At 46.6% G+C, this 21,632-nt stretch overlaps 1 protein-coding gene across 1 annotated transcript in view; it reads right to left on the reverse strand.

Moving 5' to 3' along the window:
- The window catches only part of NPC1L1 (NPC1 like intracellular cholesterol transporter 1), a 41,751-nt gene that overhangs the window by 11,854 nt on the left and 8,265 nt on the right, over positions 1 to 21,632 (reverse strand). Inside the window, exons 4-13 of the mRNA XM_081868402.1 lie at positions 13,696 to 13,868; positions 9,860 to 9,988; positions 9,353 to 9,535; positions 8,784 to 8,898; positions 6,615 to 6,742; positions 6,314 to 6,466; positions 5,175 to 5,264; positions 3,786 to 3,976; positions 1,712 to 1,839; positions 870 to 999 (exon numbers count right to left, since the gene is read on the reverse strand). Of these exons, the coding sequence (XP_081724528.1) occupies positions 870 to 999; positions 1,712 to 1,839; positions 3,786 to 3,976; positions 5,175 to 5,264; positions 6,314 to 6,466; positions 6,615 to 6,742; positions 8,784 to 8,898; positions 9,353 to 9,535; positions 9,860 to 9,988; positions 13,696 to 13,868 (1,420 nt within the window). The remainder of the gene's footprint in view (positions 1 to 869; positions 1,000 to 1,711; positions 1,840 to 3,785; positions 3,977 to 5,174; positions 5,265 to 6,313; positions 6,467 to 6,614; positions 6,743 to 8,783; positions 8,899 to 9,352; positions 9,536 to 9,859; positions 9,989 to 13,695; positions 13,869 to 21,632) is intronic.

A 21,632-nucleotide genomic window follows, 5' to 3' on the forward strand; every position in this document is an offset into this window, starting at 1 on the left:
CTGGCTCAAAGCCCAGGATAGGAAAGGCTTAGGGCATCCCAGCTGGCTAGCAGGCAGCCAAGCTGTTTGCTGCCTACAGTTCCCCAAAGGGCTTAGAAACAGCCAGCCCCATGGATGGTTCACACATCAAGACCTTCCTCAGATGTCCCTCCCTCAGGGCCTGCATTTGGAGCTCTCTCCCCACAGAGACGTGGGTGGTGCTGAGGGTTAAACCACAGAGCCTAGGACTTGCCGATCAGAAGGTCAACGGTTCGAATCCCCGTGATGGGGTGAGCTCCCATTGCTCGGTCCCAGCTCCTGCCAACCTAGCAGTTCAAAAGATCATCAAAGAGCAAGTAGATAAATAGGTACCACTCCGGCGGGAAGGTAAACGGCGTTTCCGTGCGCGGCTCTGGTTCGCCAGAAGCGGCTTAGTCATGCTGGCCACATGACCCGGAAGCTGTACGCTGGCTCCCTCGGCCAGTAAAGCGAGATGAGCGCTGCAACCCCAGAGTCGGCCACGACTGGACCTAATTGTCAGGGTCCCTTTACCTTTTACCCCACAGAGGTCCAGCTGCCCCCAGGAAAAAACCATGGGCTCCATTCCGATCTCCAACCTCCTTGTGGGCCATTTCCTGCAAAGTCCACCCGCAGCCTGCCTACCCTGGCCTGGCCTGGCCTTGTGGGCTCCACTGGCTCAATCCGGCTGCTCCTCAGCCTCGGATCACCAGCTGGCCCCCCTTTCCGGAAGGGGTGCCTCTGCAATGCACAACCAGGCAAGAAGACCCTCTCTGGGAGGGGGGAATAATTCCCTGCTGTAGGAACAATCGCCCAGACCCAAATCCTGACCCACACACATACACACACACCCTGGTGCTTGCAGTACTCACGCCTTGGGGCATTTCAGGTTGGGCATGTCGTGGAGGAACCAGGGCAGGAACTGGTGGAACTCCTCGACACTTGGCCGGAGCGTCCCGCTCATCAGAGGCATGCACTTTTTCAACAGGCAGGACAGGGAAGCTGGGGGAGAGAGAGGCAGAGGAGAGGCTGAGCCCCAGGTCCAGGCAGGAATCTCTGGTCCCCTCCAGCTGCAACCTTGTTGTGGTTCTGGACAGTTAACACTCCAGGAAGCATTCTTATTCACGGGGTGCATTGCCCGCATGAACCTGGGCATGTTCCTTTGATCTGTGCTCTCTGGGGGCTGCAGAGAGCAGTCTGTCTGAGAATGTGAGCAGGGTAATTTCGTTTTTGTTAGAGACAGAACGCTGTGAACACGCAGCTAGATTCTGTAGGTTTTCTTTTCTGTTTGTTGTGCTTCTAAATAAAGAGTGTTAGATTAGAAGCACTGGTGTCGAGCTGAGTTATTGAAGACACCACGTCGACACAGACAAGCCATTTTATGCTGCGTGTGAACTCTGCTATCATCCAGCAACTGAGAAGCATGGCAGCGCGTGAGTGGAAGCGTGTAGGCGCCACTGAAGTGTCGGATTGCTCGTAAATCAGATATATTGCAGTGCTAATGCAGCAGACCCGTGGGTCAAAGGATTTACAACCCACAAACTTTAACAAACCTTGGGCAGGGAACCCCCCCAGGGGATGTCCCACCACTCCCTATACTTTCATAGAATGATAAAGCTGTAGAGTTGAAAGGGCTCCCCAAGGGTCATCCAGCCCCACCCCCTGCAATGCAAGAATCGCAGCTGAAGAATCTCTGGCGGGTTTCTCTGCTTACTGTCGGTGGAGGGGCAGAACTGGTCCTTGTCTGGGCCGAAGCTGTGGATGCGGCAGCAGCTGGAAAAGGGGCTCAGCCAGTCAATGAAGTCGTCCACCCAGGAAGAGGCAGGGATGGCCAGGAAGGACCTGGGGGGAGAGACAGCGGCATGGAGGGGGGCCAAGGCCCACGACCAAAGAGCTCAAAGAGCAAGGCTCAAAGAGCAATAATAATAATAATAATAATTTATTATTTGTACCCCGCCCATCTGGCTGGGTTTCCCCAGCCACTCTGGGCGGCTTCCACAGAGACCAAAAATACACTACAATGTCGCACATTAAAAACTTCCCTGAACAGGGCTGCCTTCAGATGTCTTCTGAATGTCAGGTAATTGTTTATCGCTTTGACATCTGATGGGAGGGCGTTCCACAGGGCGGGTGCCACTACCGAGAAGGCCCTCTGCCTGGTTCCCTGTAGCTTTGCTTCTCGTAATGAGGGAACCGCCAGAAGGCCCTCGGCACTGGACCTCAGTGTCCGGGCAGAACGATGGGGGTGGAGACGCTCCTTCAGGTATACTGGACCGAGGCCGTTTAGGGCTTTAAAGCTCAACACCAACACTTTGAATTGTGCTCGGAAATTTACTGGGAGCCAATGTAGGTCTTTCAAGACCGGTGTTATGTGGTCTCGGCGGCCGCCCCCAATCACCAGTCTAGCTGCCGCATTCTGGATTAGTTGTAGTTTCCGGGTCACCTTCAAAGGTACCCCCATGTAGAGTGCATTGCAGTAGTCCAAGCAGGAGATAACCAGAGCATGCACCACTCTGGCCAGACAGTCCAAGAGACTGGCAAAACAGCAGGAAGCAGGCACAGGGCACTTGCTCCTCCTGGGCTGCCTCGGCCGTCTTCCAGGCCTTAGGCCCCCCCCCCCCCGGAGCACCACCTGTGGTCTGCGTGGTGGGGGCTGCCCTTGGAGGCACGTGCAAAATGAAAAGCAGTGGCGGCGCTCGTGGACTGGCTTGCCAAGCCCAGGCTGAGGTGCCACTGGTGAGGTGGAATGAGGAGGGATGGAGCAGTGATCAAATGCAGGGAGCTAGGCTCATCCTGCCTGAGAAGGGCCTGGGGTGCCAGGCACCTGATCCTCGGCCTGAAGCTGAACCTCAAAATATCAGGAGAAGCTGCTGGATGTTTGTCTGGTCCTCAGCTGGTTGGGGGCTGCCTTGATTTTGAGCTTATTGCCCTCTGGAGCCCCACAGACCACTAAGACTCTCCTGTGCCTCTTCTAGAGCCTGGAGGGCCAGAGCACACTACCTTTCCTGTATTATTATTATTAATATTAATATTATTATTATTATTATTATTATTAATATTAATAATAATAATAATAATAATAATAATAATAATAATAATAATAAATATTTTTGTACCCCGCCTCTGATTCTGGAGGCAGAATATAGATGTTGTGGCTAGTAGCCATCATGAATCAGTCTGCTCTCCTCTGAGGTCTTGATAATAATAATAATAATAATAATAATAATAATAATAATAATAATAATTTATTTATACCCTGACCATCTGGCTGGGTTTCCCCAGCCACTCTGGGCGGCTTCTGACAAAGATTAAAAATACATTAAAATGTCACACATTAAAAACTTCCCTGAACAGGGCAGATGTTTTCTAAATGTCAGGTAGCTGTTTATCTCTTTGACATCTGATGGGAGGACGTTCCACAGGGCGGGCGCCACCACCAAGAAGGCCCTGTGCCTGGTTCCCTGGTATGAAGCAAACTCCAGGCTGCTTTCTAGTATCTGCCTGGGGGCCTGCAACTCCTTCTCCCCCAGGAAGTGTAGGGGCAAAAGAGCTTCTGCAACTGCTCTTTTGCCACCATGCCCTCCCCAGTCAAAGCATCTTTCTCTCTGCCCCTGTAGGATGAACCCTCCCTCTCTCTATTTTTCCTTACATTTCCTGGCAGGTTTGTGGAAGGAAGAGCATGCAATAATATTCTGGCGTATTTGAGGGCAAAACTGGGGGGCGGGCGCTTTTGTACACCCACCCACCCCCTTTTTACAGGAACAGAACGGCTCCTCCGAGCAACTTACACGTTTGGGAACTGTACGGCAGACTGGATCTTCTGCGTCAGGGAGTTGTCATTGCAGCCTGAGCTGGAGCAGACCCCGTTCATCCCTTCCACCGTGGAGAAGTTATAGCCTGGCGTGGTGACAAAGTAAGTTGGGGCCCCCACCATGAAGTACGTGTTCAAGTACTGGAAATACTGCAGCATGTAGGAGTCCTGGGGAAACCAGAGCATGAGAACATAAGAACTGTTAAGTTGTGGACGAACATATCAGACGACACAGCGATTCTTCAAACAGCTCTTCTTTATTCAGAGGCCAGAACAGAACTGAACTGAAGAGCTCAGTCAGTCAGCCTGCTTATATAGAGCTCCAGAACAATGTAACTGTAGCAACTTTCTAAAACTATCCAATCACTGAACGTCACTTTCGATCCTTCATTTGCATAACTATCTACAGTATCCCCCTGCTGGCCCAGGGTGAGAACTTCAGTGCATAACAAGAACCACCTAGGACATGTGATAAAATGAAGGGGGAAAAACTGGGAACTGATCTATAACGAATTAAAAAAGATGCTTAAATATACTTTCCCAAAAAAGCCTGAAGCTTTTTTGCTAGACTTGATGGGGGAAGATATTAAAAAAGTAGATCGAAGATTATTCATGTATGCTACGACTGCTGCCAGAATCTTGATAGCCCAAAAATGGAAAACACAGGAATTTCCAACTGTGAAGGAATGGCAGGCAATGATAGTCAAATAGGCGGAATTAGCAAAACTGACCCACAGGATTCGCAATCAGGAGGAAACAAAGTACCAAAAAGAATGGAGTAAATTCATGGACTATATAAGTGAGAACTGTAGAAATTTGAAGACGTTAGCAGAACTGAAATAAATCTTATGACATGGCTTAGATATTACTAAGGAAGTGTGGATTTGAGACTGGAATAAGAAAACCTTCGGAATAGAAGGAGGGAAGTTAATCGCTCTATGGAGCGTAAAGTAAGACAGATGTATAAAGATATGAAATATTTATACTTCATTAAACAGGAAATACTATTTTTAATGTTGCTGTCATTTTGCTTGCTTGCCGTACGATAAAACTGTTGCTCATTGGACCTGTTTATATTGTCATTTTTTTTGTATTCATGTTTTTCTGTTTCTTTTTATTACTCCGTCCCCTGCTCTGGGACTGAAAACATTCTATGAAGAGCGAGCTATAAATCCTGCAAATAATTTAATTAACAAAGCTACTGGAGGAAGCCAGGTGGAATTAAGCAGCTCCCTTCGTTAAGGTGCAGAGCACCCAGACTCAGCCAAGTCCTCGAGTTCCCTGAAGGAAGTTCCTTGTGGAGAAGCCCCTTGAGGGACCATCATCACCGCTGGCCCAGAAGACCAGCAAGTCAGCCAGCTCTTACCGTGGGCATGGCCAGCTCCTGACTAAGCCCCACTTCGACATGCAACATCAGGAAGATTCCAGCGCAAAACATGAAAATGAAGATCAGCATCTGAAAGTAAGAACGCAAGAGAGTTCTCTGCAGGTGAAGCAACAGGATCAGGCCAAAGCGTCTAGGTCAGCATCCCAGTCCTCCCATGCCCACAAACAGGGACCAACTAGAGGCTCCCAGGAAGCACACAAGTCTCAACTGAAGGTCATTATTTCCCCCCCTCTCCATTCTCTCCGCCCTTCATGGGTGGGTCTGTGGGCTCCCAAGGTGGTGTCTCATCCTGACCAGGGCCTGCTTAGTGGTATCCCCCCTGGACCTTCAAGTCACACCCTCTCCCGCCTCTGATCCTGGAGGAGGTAGATATGGACTACAGTAGCTTGGACTACTGCAATGCGCTGTACCTGGGGCTACCTTTGAAGGTCACCCGGAAACTGCAATTAATCCAGAATGCGGCAGCTAGACTGTTGACTGGGAGTGGCTGCCGAGACCATATAACACCGGTCCTGAGAGACCTGCGTTGGCTCCCAGTACGTTTCCAAGCACAATTCAAAGTGTTGGTGCTGACCTTTAAAGCCCTAAACGGCCTTGGTCCTGTATACCTGAAGGAGCGTCTCCACCCCCATCATCCAGCCCGGACACTGAGATCCAGCACCGAGGGCCTTCTGGCGGTTCCCTCATTGCGAGAAGTGAGGCTACAGGGAACCAGGCAGAGGGCCTTCTCGGTAGTGGCGCCTGCCCTGTGGAACGCCCTCCCATCAGATGTCAAGGCAATAAACTACTATTTTACTTTTAAAAGAAGTGGGGAAGTTTTTAATGTCTGACGCTGTATTGTTTCTGATATTTGGTTGGAAGCCGCCCAGAGTGGCTGGGGAGACCCAGTCAGACGGGCGGGGTATTAATAATAAATTATTATGATTATATTAGATATGGCTTCCAAGACTAACAGCCACCGAGGGGGAGTTGGTTAAGAAGGCTCAGAAAGAAGGATTCTTCTCCCCGTACCCTGTGTTCTCTCCTGCCTCCTTCTTGCCACCTTGCCTGCTCTCTGCCTTGGATTCACACACACTCACCAGAAGACTACCCTCTGCCACCTAGCCAGCAGCACTCACCACCATGAACCGGACGAAGCTGTTGAGCAAGAAGGGAGCATAGAAGCGTTCTATGAAGGTGCGAAGGAGACTTCTTTGCTTCTTCTCTGGGCTCTTCTTCTCTGGGCTCTTCTCCTCCAGTTGGACGCAGCAACACAGGTCAAAGCGAGAGGCCTGTGGGCAAAAGGGGCGCCAGCTGAGGACCCCATTGGAGTGTGGGGCTCGGGAGGAGGAGGAGGGGTGGTTGTTGAAGCTGCAACCCCAGTCAGTAAGGAAACCCTCCCGCCTCAAAAATGCACTTTAAAAGAAAGGCCCCACCCACCTTCTGCCTGCGGGCATCCAGAGACAGCAAGGCCACAAACATGGACACCTGGAGCAAGAAGTCAAAGAGGACGGCCAGGGCAGCATTCAAGGCAAAGGTCCGGACAGCCGGCATCTCCGACAGGCCACCTAGAAGCAGGAAGGGAGGCGTAAGGTCCAGCAGCAGATCCTGGCTGCTGGATCAGGCCAAAGGCAGTGGTTCATCCTGTCCTCACAGTGGCCAATGAGCTGCCCTATGGGGAAACCCATGAGCAGGATCCAAGCACAAAGGCCCAAGCACTGTGGATTCCAGTAACTGGAATTCAGAAGCACTGCTGCCTGAAATACACTCGGAGTCGAGAGTGGATTTCATGCTCTTTATTCAGCTCATAGTGGTGAGGAGGAATGGAAGTTCCCCCAGAATGTCTGCTTTATATACATTATTTACACAATGGGCCCCACGTGATTGGCTAATTCCAAGATTCACCTGTAGGCCAATCAGGTTACGGATTCATTTCCACCTGGAGTTGGATTGGGTGGCTCCTGTGGACCAATCAGACTACTGCATTCTGAATCCTATTGTTCTAGGACCAATCAGACTGCTGCATGCTGGATCCTATTGTTCTAGGACCAATCAGACTGCTGTATTCTGAATCCTATTGTCCTAGGACCAATCAGACTGCTGCTTCTGTATCCTATTGTTCTAGGACCAATCAGACTGCTGCTTCTGGATCCTATTGTTCTAGGACCAGTCAGACTGCTGCTTCTGGATCCTATTGTTCTAGGACCAATCAGACTGCTGCATTCTGAATCCTATTGTTCTAGGACCAATCAGACTGCTGCATTCTGAATCGTATTGTTCTAGGACCAATCAGACTGCTGTATTCTGAATCCTATTGTTCTAGGACCAATCAGACTGCTGCCTTTTGGATCATATTCAACTCAGTATGTAACACTGCCCCGACTGCGGAGGCAGAACAGAGCCATCCTGGCCAGTTGCCATCAACAGCCCTCACTTCCTCCATGAATTTGTCTCATTCACTTTTACCTCCATCCAGATTGGGAGCCATCACTTCCATCCTTGAGAGGGAGACCCACTGTTTGGCTATGCGCTGCATGAAAGTCCTAGCTTTTACCTCTTCTGAATCTTCCAACATTCAGCTCCATTGAAGGTCCATGGAAAAAGGCACAGGGTGGACCTCTTGGGCTCTCTGGCCACAGGGCGATTCAGCATCAGCTTTTAGCTTTGGGCTACTGCCATTCCCTTGTTTTCTTCTTTTCATCTCTCAGGGCTGAGCCCACATTGGGTTCTCCTGGCTTTTCAGGACCCCAATCCCCTTGCAGCTTTGCCTGCTCACTCCCAGGCAGGCAGGCCCTGTCACAAGGCTGGGATGAGGGCATCCCTACAAGGAAGCTTCTGGCCCATTCAGCAGCCCTGCTGCCATCACAGCCTGAGTTGCGGTCTCTGTCCACGCAGCTAGACAGCTGCCGCCAGTCAAAGGGCCACAAAGCAGCTCTGCATTCTAGAGACTCCCAGGCTCGAAGCTTTGCAAAATCAGATTATTCAGGCATTTCCCAAAGCCTAAATGAAGGACACAGGTGGCGCTGTGGGTTAAACCGCAGAGCCTAGGACTTGCCGATCAGAATCCTCGCAACGGGGTGAGCTCCCTGTTGCTCGGTCCCTGCTCCTGCCAACCTAGCCAACTCCAGCGGGAAGGTAAACGGTGTTTCCGTGTGCTGCTCTGGTTTGCCAGAAGCGGCTTAGTCATGCTGGCCACAAGACCCAGAAGCTGTACGCCGGCTCCCTCGGCCAAAAAAGCGAGATGAGTGCCGCAACCCCAGAGTCGATCACGACTGGACCTAATGGTCAGGGGTCCCTTTACCTTTAACTGAGGGATTGTCACATTTCCACATTCTATGCAGTTTTTCTATCAGCCCCGCCCTTTCCCCAGCAAAACCTGCTCTTTAGCACTGAATCAGTGCAAACATCCTTCCGCAGAAAACCTGGCTGACGTTTGCACTGAGATTGAAAAGCAAAGATGGGCTTTTTCTGGGGAGAAGTAGCATGATGAGCAGACGTCTAGGTGAGCCCCGAGAGCCCTGCCACCCTTCTCTGCCCAAACCTGGCTGCATTGGGCCACCAGGGTTTTGTACCCAACTCCATCCTCGGAGAAGGAGTGGCTTTGCTCACCCAGGAAGAAGCAGATGACTTCAGAGAGGCTGCAAAGGAGCATGCTGGGCGCCACGTCCCCCAAAACCCGCCCGATGTGTTGTTCCGTCGTCTCCCCAGGCCGGGGCTCACACCGCTGCAATGGGAGGCAGAGGAAGGGGGTCTGAGAAAGGGAGGGCCCTCCCCCACAGAGAAGCAAGGCGGAGAAGTCGAGGTGTCTTCTGGGGTTCCCAAACAGGGGTGGTCTGGCCTCAGCTGTGTGCAAAGGTGTCCCTGCAATCTGGGCTCTCTCAGATCCCCTTCTTCCCAAATGCCCAGCAGTCCTGAAGTAGGAGAGCTGCTGTTCCGGACAAGGCCAGCCTATCCATGAGGCTGGGTGAGGCAGTTGCCTTGGGCAGCAGGCTGGGGACCGTTGGGAGGAGTGGTAGATCTGGACCCCCAAGCAGCATGCTGCTTGCCTAACAAGAGCAGGGCCATGGCTGCCACTGCTTGTGCCTCTTTAGCCTCCGTTCCTCCACCCGCTCAAGCGGCAAAAACACCTTTGTTCTGGACATGCCAAGCCTTGGGAGCCCTCCCAGCATTTCTCGCACCTGGTACTCCAGCACGAAGATGAAGATGTTGTCAGCACCGACCGCCAGCACCAGGAAGGGGACGACCTCGATGATGATGAGGGAGGAGGGCAGCCCTATGTAGGAGTAGAAGCCCAGGGACGACAGCACAGCCCCCAGGACCACCAGGATTCCTCCGAAGCCCAGCGTCACCTTGGAGTCCACCTGAAAAGATAAGGCAAGGTGTGGTGACGAGAGGGTGCTCCTCAGCACAGAGGACGCACAGAGGCAAGCCCAGTCCTTGCACCTGCTTCTACACCCAGAGAGGCATGAAGCCTCTTCTGGATGTTGTGCTGCGTCCAGGAGAAGAGCAGGGCTCTCTCTGTGGTGGCACCAAACTCCGGAAGCAGTCAGAAAGCAGCTGCTCCTTAAGTACTGGAAGCCTTGATGCTGCAGGAGGGACTGGAGCTCCTCTGTCCCCCCGCTCCTCCTCCTCCTCTTGGGCCTGGCCACCTCCACCCGCCTTGCCGTGGGGCAGCCCCTTCATACCAGGATGCGCTTCCAGCTGGAGTACTCGCCCAACGCCAGTGCAATGTACACAAAGATCACCAGGTAGCTGACAGCAAAGATGGGGAGATCCTCCCAGGTGGTGCGGTTGATCTCGTCCTCCAGTGAACGCTGCAGGTATTGTTGGGGGGGAATAAGAGGGCCTTAGAGTCTATAGGGGAGAGTCTGCCTGAGCCATCAAGGGGAAGACTTTCCACCTGTCTTCCCCACTCCCTTCCTTGCTTTTGCTGCTATTTGGATGTTTGCATTTTATTTGGATGTTTGCATTTTATTGTTTTTAGTGTTTATTAGCATGAGATGTTTGCCCTAATGATATTACGCCTGACTTTTTGGTTCAATCGTGCTCTGTTCCGTAACTGTTAATGCATTATCTTGAGATGTTTTTATATATTTATTTTGTACGTTGATGTGAGCTATCCTTAACAGAGTTAGAAACTGAGATAGCAAAGCTAGGATCTGAACGGAGGTTATGAGCGCAACAACGGAATGTCTAGGAGCACTTTTTTTTCATAACAAGAATACAAAGCTGAAAATGACTTCCGGGTTGACGCAATCGGTCTAATGGCGGATTCCCTCCGAGCTCCGGAGGGAATCGGCTCCGCTGAAGACGGGTCTTGCCGCGCCGGCGACGCGGGGACCCTTAGAAACCACAGGTGCTGATACCTGTGGACTTGGTGACCCAGTGGGCACCTTAAGCGCCCTCCTCGACAATCGAAGAGCCTTTTTAAAGGCTGCGGAGAGGGTGCGAGGAATGGCGTGGTGCTGGGAGTAGACCGCTACTTCAGTGGAGTGAAGCCGCAAACCATTACCGGAGAGCGTCAACTTTCTTCCCGACATTTGGACTGGAAATAAATACCCCGTGAGTAGAAGGAAATTTGGACTTTAAAAGAAATTTATACCTTTAATTTGGAACGAACGGGGGGATGTGCTAAAGGGAAGTCCGCACCCCCCTACATACAGACAATTTAAAGCAAGGAGCGAAAACCTAAGATCGGAATAAAAAATTTCGTGTCTTTTGGGACTGATAAGAGATTCCATTAATTTGTGAGAACAAGCTTTTATTTATTTTTAAGTTGCGCTGGAGGGAAGAGGTGAACTTTGAAAACATTTGTGTACCCCCCCTCTGGACCCGGGAGCGTCCTGCATCAACCTAGCGTGAAAGAACAGGAGTTTGACAGCTGTTAATTGAGCTGTCAAACGGCTGGATCAAGATAAGAACTGCATTACTTTATATCTCTCTGATTTAAAGGTGTTACATTTAACTAGAAGTGGTTGGAAACAAAGTAAATAACAAGGTATAAGACTGTTGGCAAAGAACTCTAACAATGGCAATCCCCCTAGGGGGAACCAGTGACACTACAATGGCTGCAGAAGGAAAATTACTAGCACAAATAGAAAGAGCCTTTTTTCTCGTGGGAACTTTACAAGAGCAAGCTATGGCTATGGACAAACAACTCACGACCTTGATCGCTAAAACAAGCAACCTTGCTGATGGAACTAAGGATCTGACTCTGAAAGATTCTGCAGCTGAAACAGAAAAGATATCTTTGGAGCTGGTGGAAAAGGAGGCTGGAGGGGGAAAAGTACAGATAAAAAATTTCGAACAGGACCTTTTGCAGTCAGGGAACAGAGAAGCTTTTTGGATTACAAACCATGAGAAGAGAAAAGCAAAGGAGGAAGCCATTGGACACTATGGAACATGGGAAGTTAAAAGAGTAAAGGAACATAACTGGGACTTCCTCCTCTTTTCTGGCTTGGATGACTTTGAAATTCGGGGACCCCTGGCAGAACCCTGGCAGCAAGCTTTTCCAATTAGGTTTGATTCGAGAAAAGATGAAGTGACTGTGACAGACATCCCCCGAGATCTGAAGACCAACAAAAAAGACTACCAACAGAACAGACAGAGAGAGACTGAAAGAGACTTAAAGGCCTCTGATGTGAGGAATCCGGGCTAGGAGTTTCATGGGAGGACAGTTATTTGGGAAGGGACAGATACCTGGGCAGGGAGGAAGGGGGAAAAACAGAATTCAAAAATTTTATGATTTTGGGGTTTTATAATTTTGATTTATATTTCAATATAAAAAAGGGAAATTTATGGTATAAGAACCTTGATCGATCTTAGATAAAGGATCTAATGTATATAAGTGAATGGGACAATAAATTGGGCCTAACAGAAAGAATTAAGTCTAAACATAATAAGAATAGGGTTAAGGAGAGAAACAAGAACTTGCTGAATTAAATATGGAAATTGGGATGTATGGGGTGGGGGTGGGGGGAAGTCAGGGAAAGAGGGTTATGAAAGTAAGGATATGAAAATATTCATGTGTTTTTTTGGTTTTTTTTGTATGTGTTGTTATAAAATGTGAAAATCCAATAAAAATTTAAAAAGAAAAAGAATACAAAGCTGAAAATGAACAAACTGCAGCTGAAATATTATGTTCATTTTTCACAAGGTCTAGTCCTTCATCTGCCCGCCCTCTGTAATCTTCTTAAGAGGGTCCCTTCTCCAGTCTTCAGAGCAGCTGGAAGTGGGGAGGCAGAAAAAAGTCCTCCTTTCCTTCCGCTCTGCAGTTTTAATCTGAAATCTCAGGCGCAGCACTGCACCCAGAGCTCACGCTAACGAAATTCCCTGTCGCAAAACAATGAGAGTTTCGAATACTGCACCTTGAGCATGGAAAAGCAGCAGGGGACGGACAACCAATGGGAAAGGCCAGCTCAGCACTGGCTTCTCAGGCACATAAGATGCTCAAAGCGCATAACTCAGGCCGGCCCTCCACATTCCTTGCACCAGCCGAGAGATGCCCCTGATTCTGTGTCCGCTCAGCTCAAGCTCTCCAGGCACACAGGGATGAGAGGGACATACAGTGGTACCTCGGGTTAAGAACTTAATTCGTTCTGGAGGTCCGTTCTTAACCTCAAACTGTTCTTAACCTGAAGCACCACTTTAGCTAATGGGGCCTCCTGCTGCTGCCGCGCGATTTCTGTTCTTAACCCAAGGTACTATTTCTGGGTCAGCGGATTCTGTAACCTGAAGCGTATGTAACCTGAAGGGTCTGTAACCCGAGGTACCACTGCACTACTTGAAAAATCCCAGAGTTTAAAAATGATGAACATCAGGCTGTCCTGGCACATTTTTCTCCTCTCCTCTGCCACCGACCTGGCTGATTTGGGCAGCAAGGACAAAAAAAATAAGAATAAAGTAGGCACAGCACAGGAGGGGAGTGGGGGTGGAATATAACCCTCTCCAGTCAGCCTAGCTTGGGACGCGGTTGGCGCTGTGGGTTAAACCACAGAGCCTAGGACTTGCCGATCAGAAGGTCGGTGGTTCGAATCCCCGCGACGGGGTGAGCTCCCGTTGCTCGGTCCCTGCTCCTGCCAACCTAGCAGTTCGAAAGAACATCAAAGTGCAAGTAGATAAATAGGTACCGCTCCGGTGGGAAGGTAAATGGCGTTTCTGGGAGCTGCTCTGGTTCGCCAGCAGTGGCTTAGTCATGCCGGCCACATGACACGGAAGCTGTACGACGGCTCCTTCGGCCAATAAAGCGAGATGAGCGCCGCAACCCCAGAGTCGGTCACGACTGGACCTAATGGTCAGGGGTCCCTTTACCTTTTAATCAGCCTAGCAGGTCACTTTGGGGCTGGCTGGACACCTGGGGTCCACTGGTCAGTGGAATGGGCTGGTTCTGGCTTTCAGATGTTGGGCACCGCTGACTGCAGTGGCGTGAGGTGGCCCCTGCCAGTAGCCCCAGCTCCCAATGGCAAATGGGAGGGACGAGGGTCCATGGTGGGAACCCTGGTGGGGCAGCAGCAACACTCACCTCTGCCATGTAGGCGACCGTGTAGCTGTCTTCATGTTCCCGCTGGAATTCCTGCACGATCTCCAGGAACTGCTTCTCCCACAACATGGCGAAGTCGAATCGAGGGTCACTGGGAGGGAAGTTGTTCAAGGAGAAGGTCAGGATGAGGGCCTGGCCTTCCGAATACTCCTCCTCTGTCAGGCAGAGAAGAAGGAGGTCACAGAGAGGCAGGTTGGGGGTGGCACGTCCGCAAGGCAGCAAGACCCCCCCCCCGAGAGCCCCAGTTCCCTCACACACAGCCCCCCACCTTCTCCCTCAAACCACAGGTGTGGTGCTTTCGCCAGGCCCCTCATGGGCCACTGCTGGGCCTGACTAGGTGGGGCATCTTGAGGCCCTCAGGAATTCCCTCTCTGGATAAGCATAATGATAGAGGGCCTTCTTGGTGGTGGCACCCGCTCTGTGGAACGCCCTCCCACCAGATGCCAAAGAGAAAAATAACTACCAAACTTTTAGAAGACATTTGAAGGCAGCTCTGTTTAGGGACACTTTTAATAATAATAATAATAATAATAATAATAATAATAATAATAATAATAGAAGAAGAAGAAGACATCTGAATGCAGCTCTGTTTAGGGAAGCTTTTAATGTTTAATAGGTTATTGTATTTTAGTGTTTTGTTGGAAGCCACCCAGAGTGGCTAGGGAAAACCAGCCAGATGGGCGGGGTATAAATAATAAATTATTATTATTATTATTATTATTATTATTATTATTACAGTACTTGGAATGAGTTTATACAGAATATATTAAAGGTAAAGGTACCCCTGCCCGTACGGGCCAGTCGCGTCCAACTCTAGGGTTGTGCGTCCATCTCACTTAAGAGGCCGGGGGCCAGCGCTGTCCGGAGACACTTCCGGGTCATGTGGCCAGCGTGACGAAGCTGCTCTGGCGAGCCAGCACCAGCGCAGCACACGGAAACGCCGTTTACCTTCCCGCTATAAAGCGGTACCTATTTATCTACTTGCACTTAGGGGTGCTTTCGAACTGCTAGGTGGGCAGGAGCTGGGACCGAACGATGGGAGCTCACCTCGCCGCGGGGATTCGAACCGCCGACCATGCGATTGGCAAGTCCTAGACACTGAGGTTTTACCCACAGCGCCACCCGCGTCCCCACAGAATATATTAGGTGATGGATAAAGATTATGCACATCTGGATACAAATGTGCGGAAATGTAATTTCTTTTATTTTCATTTTCATTTGTGTTTTCCCCACCACCACCACCACTCATTTCTAAAATAGAAAGGAAGGGGGGAAGGAAAAAACAGGGAAAAAATGTGAACAAGCTATTTTCTTTCTTTTTTCCTTTCTTTTTTAGAAAGGAGCAATGGGGGGGAAGGGGGGGACATAAGCCGTGGTGCTAGAACTTGTGGATGTCCAATGCAGCTGAACGCTGGAAGTTACGGAATAGATAAAAGGAAGTCCTTGACGCCCTGCAAAGTTGAAATGTGGAACTTGGTGTATGTGAAGAGTTGGAAAAAAAATATTTAAACAAACTTTTTATAAAGAAACCAGAAGCTTTCCTATTGGGCATATTAGATTCAGATACCCCAAATGAAAATAAGAGAATATTCTTATACGCAACAACGGCAGCAAGAATAGTAATAGCTAAACATAGGAAAAGTGAAATAGTACCAACAGAAAAAGAGTGGGAGGACAGACTATTTGAATATTTTGAAATGGCAAAACTGACGGATACAATTAGGGGGCAGTCTAACTAAAGGTTCCAAAAAGAGTGGGGAGTGTATAGAGATTACCTAAAAAAAACAGTGTCCTCAAATCAAAACCTGGACTTGCATTGAGTACGGAAATTTTTGCAAACCACAATATGGTCTATAACTAAATACAGTAGATGGAGAAGGGTAGGAATGATGAAATGAGAAAGAAACAGATTAACAAACAGGAAAATAGACCTGCTTGGAGGAGGAAGGAAGTAATAGTAGAAAAGAATAAGAATGGGAAATATAAAATATGGTAACATAAGCCCATGTGCAAGAGCATACGGATTTATGGTTATATGTTTGTTGTTTGTTTTATTTTTAGTTTGTTTCTTAATTGTCCTTACATCTTAGTGTGTGTGTTTATGTGCTGTAACAAAAAGTTAATAAAAAGCATTTTTTTTAAAAAAACGTAAGCTGCGGTGGTTGCCAGAGTACCAAAATAACAGACTTCCGGTCGGCGCCAGCGTTTGATGGCGGTCCTAGCCTCAAGCTCCGAGGCAGGACTGCTCCGTAAGTTCGGGTCTTACCCGCTACGGCAAGCGGGGGACCCCTAAAATCACAGGCGCTGAAGCCTGTGAGCAAGGAGATTCGGTGGGCACCTTTGCGCCCCCCCGGCATCGTGAAAGAGCCTTTTTAAAGGCTCCGGAGCGGCATCGGGGTGAGCGCGGTGCTGAGGATCGCTACCCAGCTTACGGAGTGAAGCCGCGTCGCCATTAACGGAGAGCGCCGATTCCTTTCTGAAATCAACGATTGGCAACAACAATACCCGTGAGTAAGATTGCAAAAGTAAGACGGGACTTAAAAAATTTAGAAGATTTGGCTGAAAACGGGAAGGCAAAATTAAGGAAGTCAGCCTCCCGGAACTGCATGATTAACGGAGCAATGAAAAGACTAAGCTGTGTTTAAATGGACTTTCCTTTTAACTCTTATTAAACCAGACATCGAAAGGATCTCCCCCCTGTTGTGCAGGAGAAGGGGGGGAGGAAACAGAATTAATTTAACCTGCAAAAGAAAGGGATAAGGAATAAAAAACCTCTGCTGCTGATACTTCTGGCCAGGCTGCCGGAGCAGCGAGCGCCTGAAAAAAGGAACTGTCAAGTGAGCTGTCAAAGGACAGCGGCTACAAAATAAGACTTATCTTGAAACATACTCGGGACTTTGGTGGATTACAATTTTAACAGTAAAGTGCTACAAATTAAAGACTTTTAATGGGACTTTTGCCTTTGGACTTTCTGTTTCTTTGTTCTGGGTGCCTTTGGACGGTTACAATTTCCTCCTCTAGAGGGCTTTAGTTACATTACGGAGTATCCAGTGGGATTTTCCACTTGCAACTTTCCTGTGTGAATGACCTTGAGTTATGAGCAACCCGCCAGAAGAGATTTCAACAAGAAGTAAAACAAAGCAGGCTCAAAAACAAGCTCAAAAAAGAGGCTCCTTATCAGGAGCAGCAGCTGCACAAGAAAAAATAACAGCAGCATCAATGGAGTCAATGACACAGGCCCTGCTTAAAATAAATCAGTCACTAGAAGTACTTACCAAGCAATCTGCAGAACTCACTAAACAGTCTACAGAGAACTCAAAGAAATTGACGGAGTTGACAACAAGACTAGACCTGAATACAACAACAATTTCATCTAATACAGATTCTATAAACCGTCTGGTCCAAGAATCTACGGAAACAAGGAGAATAGCTGAGAGTGCTAGGTCCACTGCTGAAGAAACCAAAGGAAAGTTTGCGCCTATTGTAAAAAAAGTACATGAACATGATTCAGCATTAGCCCTACTAGAACTGGAAAGGAAAAGTAAGAATCTGAAATTAAGACTGGTTCCAGAAGAGGAAGAGGACAAGCTCGGGGAATTCCTTACAGACAAATTTCAAGACTTCTGGAATGATGAGCTAGATGGAGAGGAAGATGAATTTATGATAACCTCAGCCTTTCGGATTGGCAGGAAGCAAGGGAAGAAGCCAAGAGATTGTTTAATTACCTTAGGATCAAAGGAACAAAGAGACAAAATATTGAACCTACATTTCCAGAAGGCCTTGGTCATTAAAAATTCTCAGATTCAAATCTTCAAGGATATTCCTAAATACTTTTTGGAGGTTAGATCTCAATTTAAAGAACTAGTTGATCTACTTAAGAAGAATAATATCCCATTCAGGTGGGAATTTCCACAAGGGCTGTCCTTTAGCTACAAAGGGAAGAAAATTAAAATAAAAACAAACCAGGATAAAGAGTTCTTTTTGGAAAGAAATCAAGAGGATCTTCAGAAAGGAACTGTCAGTGAGGAGGAAGTACCGGACATCTCAAATCTATCATTTGGACTGAACCGAGCACCGACCGAGGAGGAACAACAACTTGGTGCAGTCGGTGGAAGGTCTACCCAGTAACCAAAATGTCTCTGCAACTCTTCAGTTGGAACTGCAATGGTTTGAACCACCCTCGAAAAAGGGGCCAAGTATTTCATTTATTAAAGAAGGAACATCTAGACGTAATCTGTTTACAAGAAACTCACATTGCCAGGATACATAGAAAACTTTTAACAAACAAGAGATTAGGACAAGAATTTATATCATCAGATAGAGTCAAGAAAAGAGGAGTTGTGATTTATGTCAAGGAAAAATTTGAACCAAAATTGATCTTTAAGGATGACCAAGGAAGATACCTGGCAGTGGAAATCCAAATTTATGGAGAAAAAATATTGATTGTTGGAGTTTATGCACCAAATGAGGGGAAGGCTGAATTCTTCAAGAAGTTGCATGAGACTTTAATGGACTTTTTGGACTTTAAAATTATAATGATGGGTGACATGAATGGAGTCGTCTCTACAAACATGGATAAGGCCCAAAGACAAACAATATCTAATGACGGAAGATTACCAAAGACTTTTTTTGACCTGACTGACACTATGGATCTGATCGATATTTGGAGAACTAGGAACCCTCTGGAAAGGGAGGGGACTTTCTTCTCTGAAGCAAAAATGACATGGACTAGAATTGATCAAATATGGATTTCTAGTAATCTGGCATCAAAGGTTAAAAAAACAGAAATCTGCCCAAAGACCTGCTCTGACCACAATGCTGTCAAGATGGAAATGAAACTGACAACAGCTGGAACCTTTAGATGGAGAATGAATGACACTCTCTTTGGAGATGGGGAAATTTGCAAAAAGGCCCAAGAAACACTTAAAGACTACTTCGAGATCAATTTGAGATCAGACACAGAAAAAAGAATCATTTGGGACGCAAGTAAAGCCGTGATGCGTGGCTTCCTAATACAACAGAATTCAATAAAGAGGAAAAAGCAGAATGAGAAGAAAGAGAAAATTTGGAATCTAATAAAAGAAGGGGAGAAGAAATTGAGATCTAAGCCTAAATCCCAGGAGATATTAAGAGAAATAAAATTCTATCAAACACAATATATGGAATTGATGAACCAGGAAATAGAATGGAAAATTAAACAAATGAGACAAAAGACTTTTGAATCTGCAGATAAATGTGGGAAGCTACTGTCTTGGCAACTGAAAAAGAGACAAAAATTGAATACAGTGACATCACTCGAAGTAGATGGGAAGTCTATTAATAAACCAAATGAGATAAGTAATTGTTTTCAAAGTTTCTTTAAGAAATTATACAAACAAGGGCCAAAAAATGAACAGGAGATAGAAGAATTTATTGGAAAATACGGACTATCAAAAATCTCTGAAAACAACAGAAGGAGTTTAAACGAGAAAATTACAGATCAAGAAATAGAGAGTGCCATCCAGGATATGAAGCTGGGAAAATCACCAGGACCAGATGGATTAACTGCGAGATATTATAAAGTATTGAAGGATTGGTTAATACAACCATTGAAAGAAGTCTGCAATCAAATTTTGGAGGGGAAAAAGGCTCCCGAATCGTGGAAGGAAGCATTCATCTCACTTATACCAAAGACAGAAACTGAGAAACATCAAGTCAAGAATTACCGCCCTATATCACTTTTGAACGTGGATTATAAAATTTTTGCAGACATTCTAGCAAAAAGATTCAAAAAAGTGCTGTTAGAGGAGATTCACAGGGACCAAACAGGCTTTCTACCAGGCAGGCATTTGTCAGACAATGTGAGGAATATTATAGATATTCTAGAACTTTTGGAAACTGACATAAATAGAAAAGCTGTTTTGATTTTTGTGGATGCAGAGAAAGCCTTTGACAATATTTGTTGGAGCTTTATGAAGAGGAATCTCCAAGGAATGGGGGTAGGCAAGAACTTTGAAAATGGTATAAGTGCAATTTATTCTGAGCAAAAGGCCAAACTTATTGTAAATGGTATGGTTATGGATGAAATTCCAATAGAGAAAGGGACACGACAGGGATGCCCAATTTCCCCTCTATTGTTTATATCGGTACTGGAGGTTTTCCTTAACATGATTAGAAGAGACCAGCTGGTTAAAGGTATACAGGTCGGAACTAAACATTATAAGTTAAGAGCATTTGCAGATGACCTAGTTTTGACACTACAACAGCCAGAAACTAGTACAAAAAGAGTTTTGGAACTTATTGAAATATTTGGTCAGGTAGCAGGTTTTAAATTGAATAAACACAAGACAAAGGTGTTGGAAAAAAATCTCACGGTGGGGGAAAAAGATAGTTTTCAAAGAGAAACTGGTTTGGAAATTACTAAAAAGGTAAAATATCTGGGGGTGAACTTAACATCTAAGAATGTGAATCTATTTAAAGATAATTATGAGAAATGCTGGGCTGAAGTGAAGAAAGATTTCGATATATGGTCAAGATTGAGACTTTCCTTGTTAGGCCGAATTGCTGTAATTAAGATGAATGTATTGCCGAGATTGTTGTTTTTGTTCCAGACATTGCAAATTTTAGATAAGATGGACTGTTTCAAGAAGTGGCAGAAAGATATATCTAAATTTGTCTGGCAGGGCAAAAAACCCAGAATTAAATTTAAGATTTTGACTGATGCAAAGGATAGAGGGGGCTTTGCCCTGCCGGACTTAAAACTTTATTATGAAGCAGCAGCTTTTTGCTGGCTGAAACCATGGCTACTTCTTGAGAATACAGACATTCTGGACCTGGAAGGTTATGATAATAGTTTTGGTTGGCATGCATATTTATGGTATGACAAGGTAAAGGTACATAGAAATTTTAAAAATCATATCATTAGGAAAGCATTGTATAATGTATGGAATCGATATAAAGATTTGTTTGAAAGTAAAACCCCCAGGTGGCTGTCACCAATGGAAGCTAAGGCGGTAAAAAGATTGAATATGGATACAGACTGGCCAAAATATTGTGAAATTGTAGAATATGATGGTGAAAAGCTGAAACTACAGAGTTTTGAGAAATTGAAACCTAAAGTCCGAGACTGGTTACATTATTACCAGATTAATGAAACTTTTAAGCAGGACAGAAAACTAGGATTTCAGAAGGAGAGGTCAAAGTTAGAAACAGAATTGCTAGAACCCAATACTAAGAATTTGTCTAGAATGTATAATCTGCTGCTAAAATGGAACACACAAGATGAAACGGTTAAATCAGCCATGATTAAGTGGGCACAAGATATTGGTCATGATATTATGTTTGCTGACTGGGAGCAGTTATGGACCACAGGTATTAAATTTACGGCATGTAGTGCCCTGAAAGAGAACATAATGAAAATGATCTATAGGTGGTACATGACCCCAGTCAAGCTTGCAAAGATATATCATTTGCCCAATAACAATTGCTGGAAGTGTAATGAATGTGAAGGAACTTTTTATCACCTTTGGTGGACCTGCCCAAAGATTAAGGCCTACTGGGAAATGATCTATAATGAAATTAAGAAAATCCTTAAGTGGACATTTGTAAAGAAACCGGAGGCTTTTCTCTTGGGCATGGTCGGCCAATTGGTACCAAAGAAAGATAGGACCTTTTTTATGTACGCAACAACAGCAGCAAGAATCCTTTTGGCGAAGTATTGGAAGACTAAAGAACTACCTACTCTGGAAGAATGGCAGACCAAGGTGACTGAATTTATGGGATTGGCAGAGATGACCGGCAGAATCCGTGACCAGAAGAAAGAGACAGTGGAGGAGGACTGGAAAAAATTTAAAATCTATCTTAAAAATTGTTGTAAAATTTCGGAATGTTAAGATGTCAGGGGATTGGACACTAAGAATTACAGCTATAAATCGAAATTT

This window comes from Podarcis erhardii, assembly GCF_964252035.2.
Source record: "Podarcis erhardii genome assembly, chromosome: 7".
NCBI classification, from domain to species: domain Eukaryota; kingdom Metazoa; phylum Chordata; class Lepidosauria; order Squamata; family Lacertidae; genus Podarcis; species Podarcis erhardii.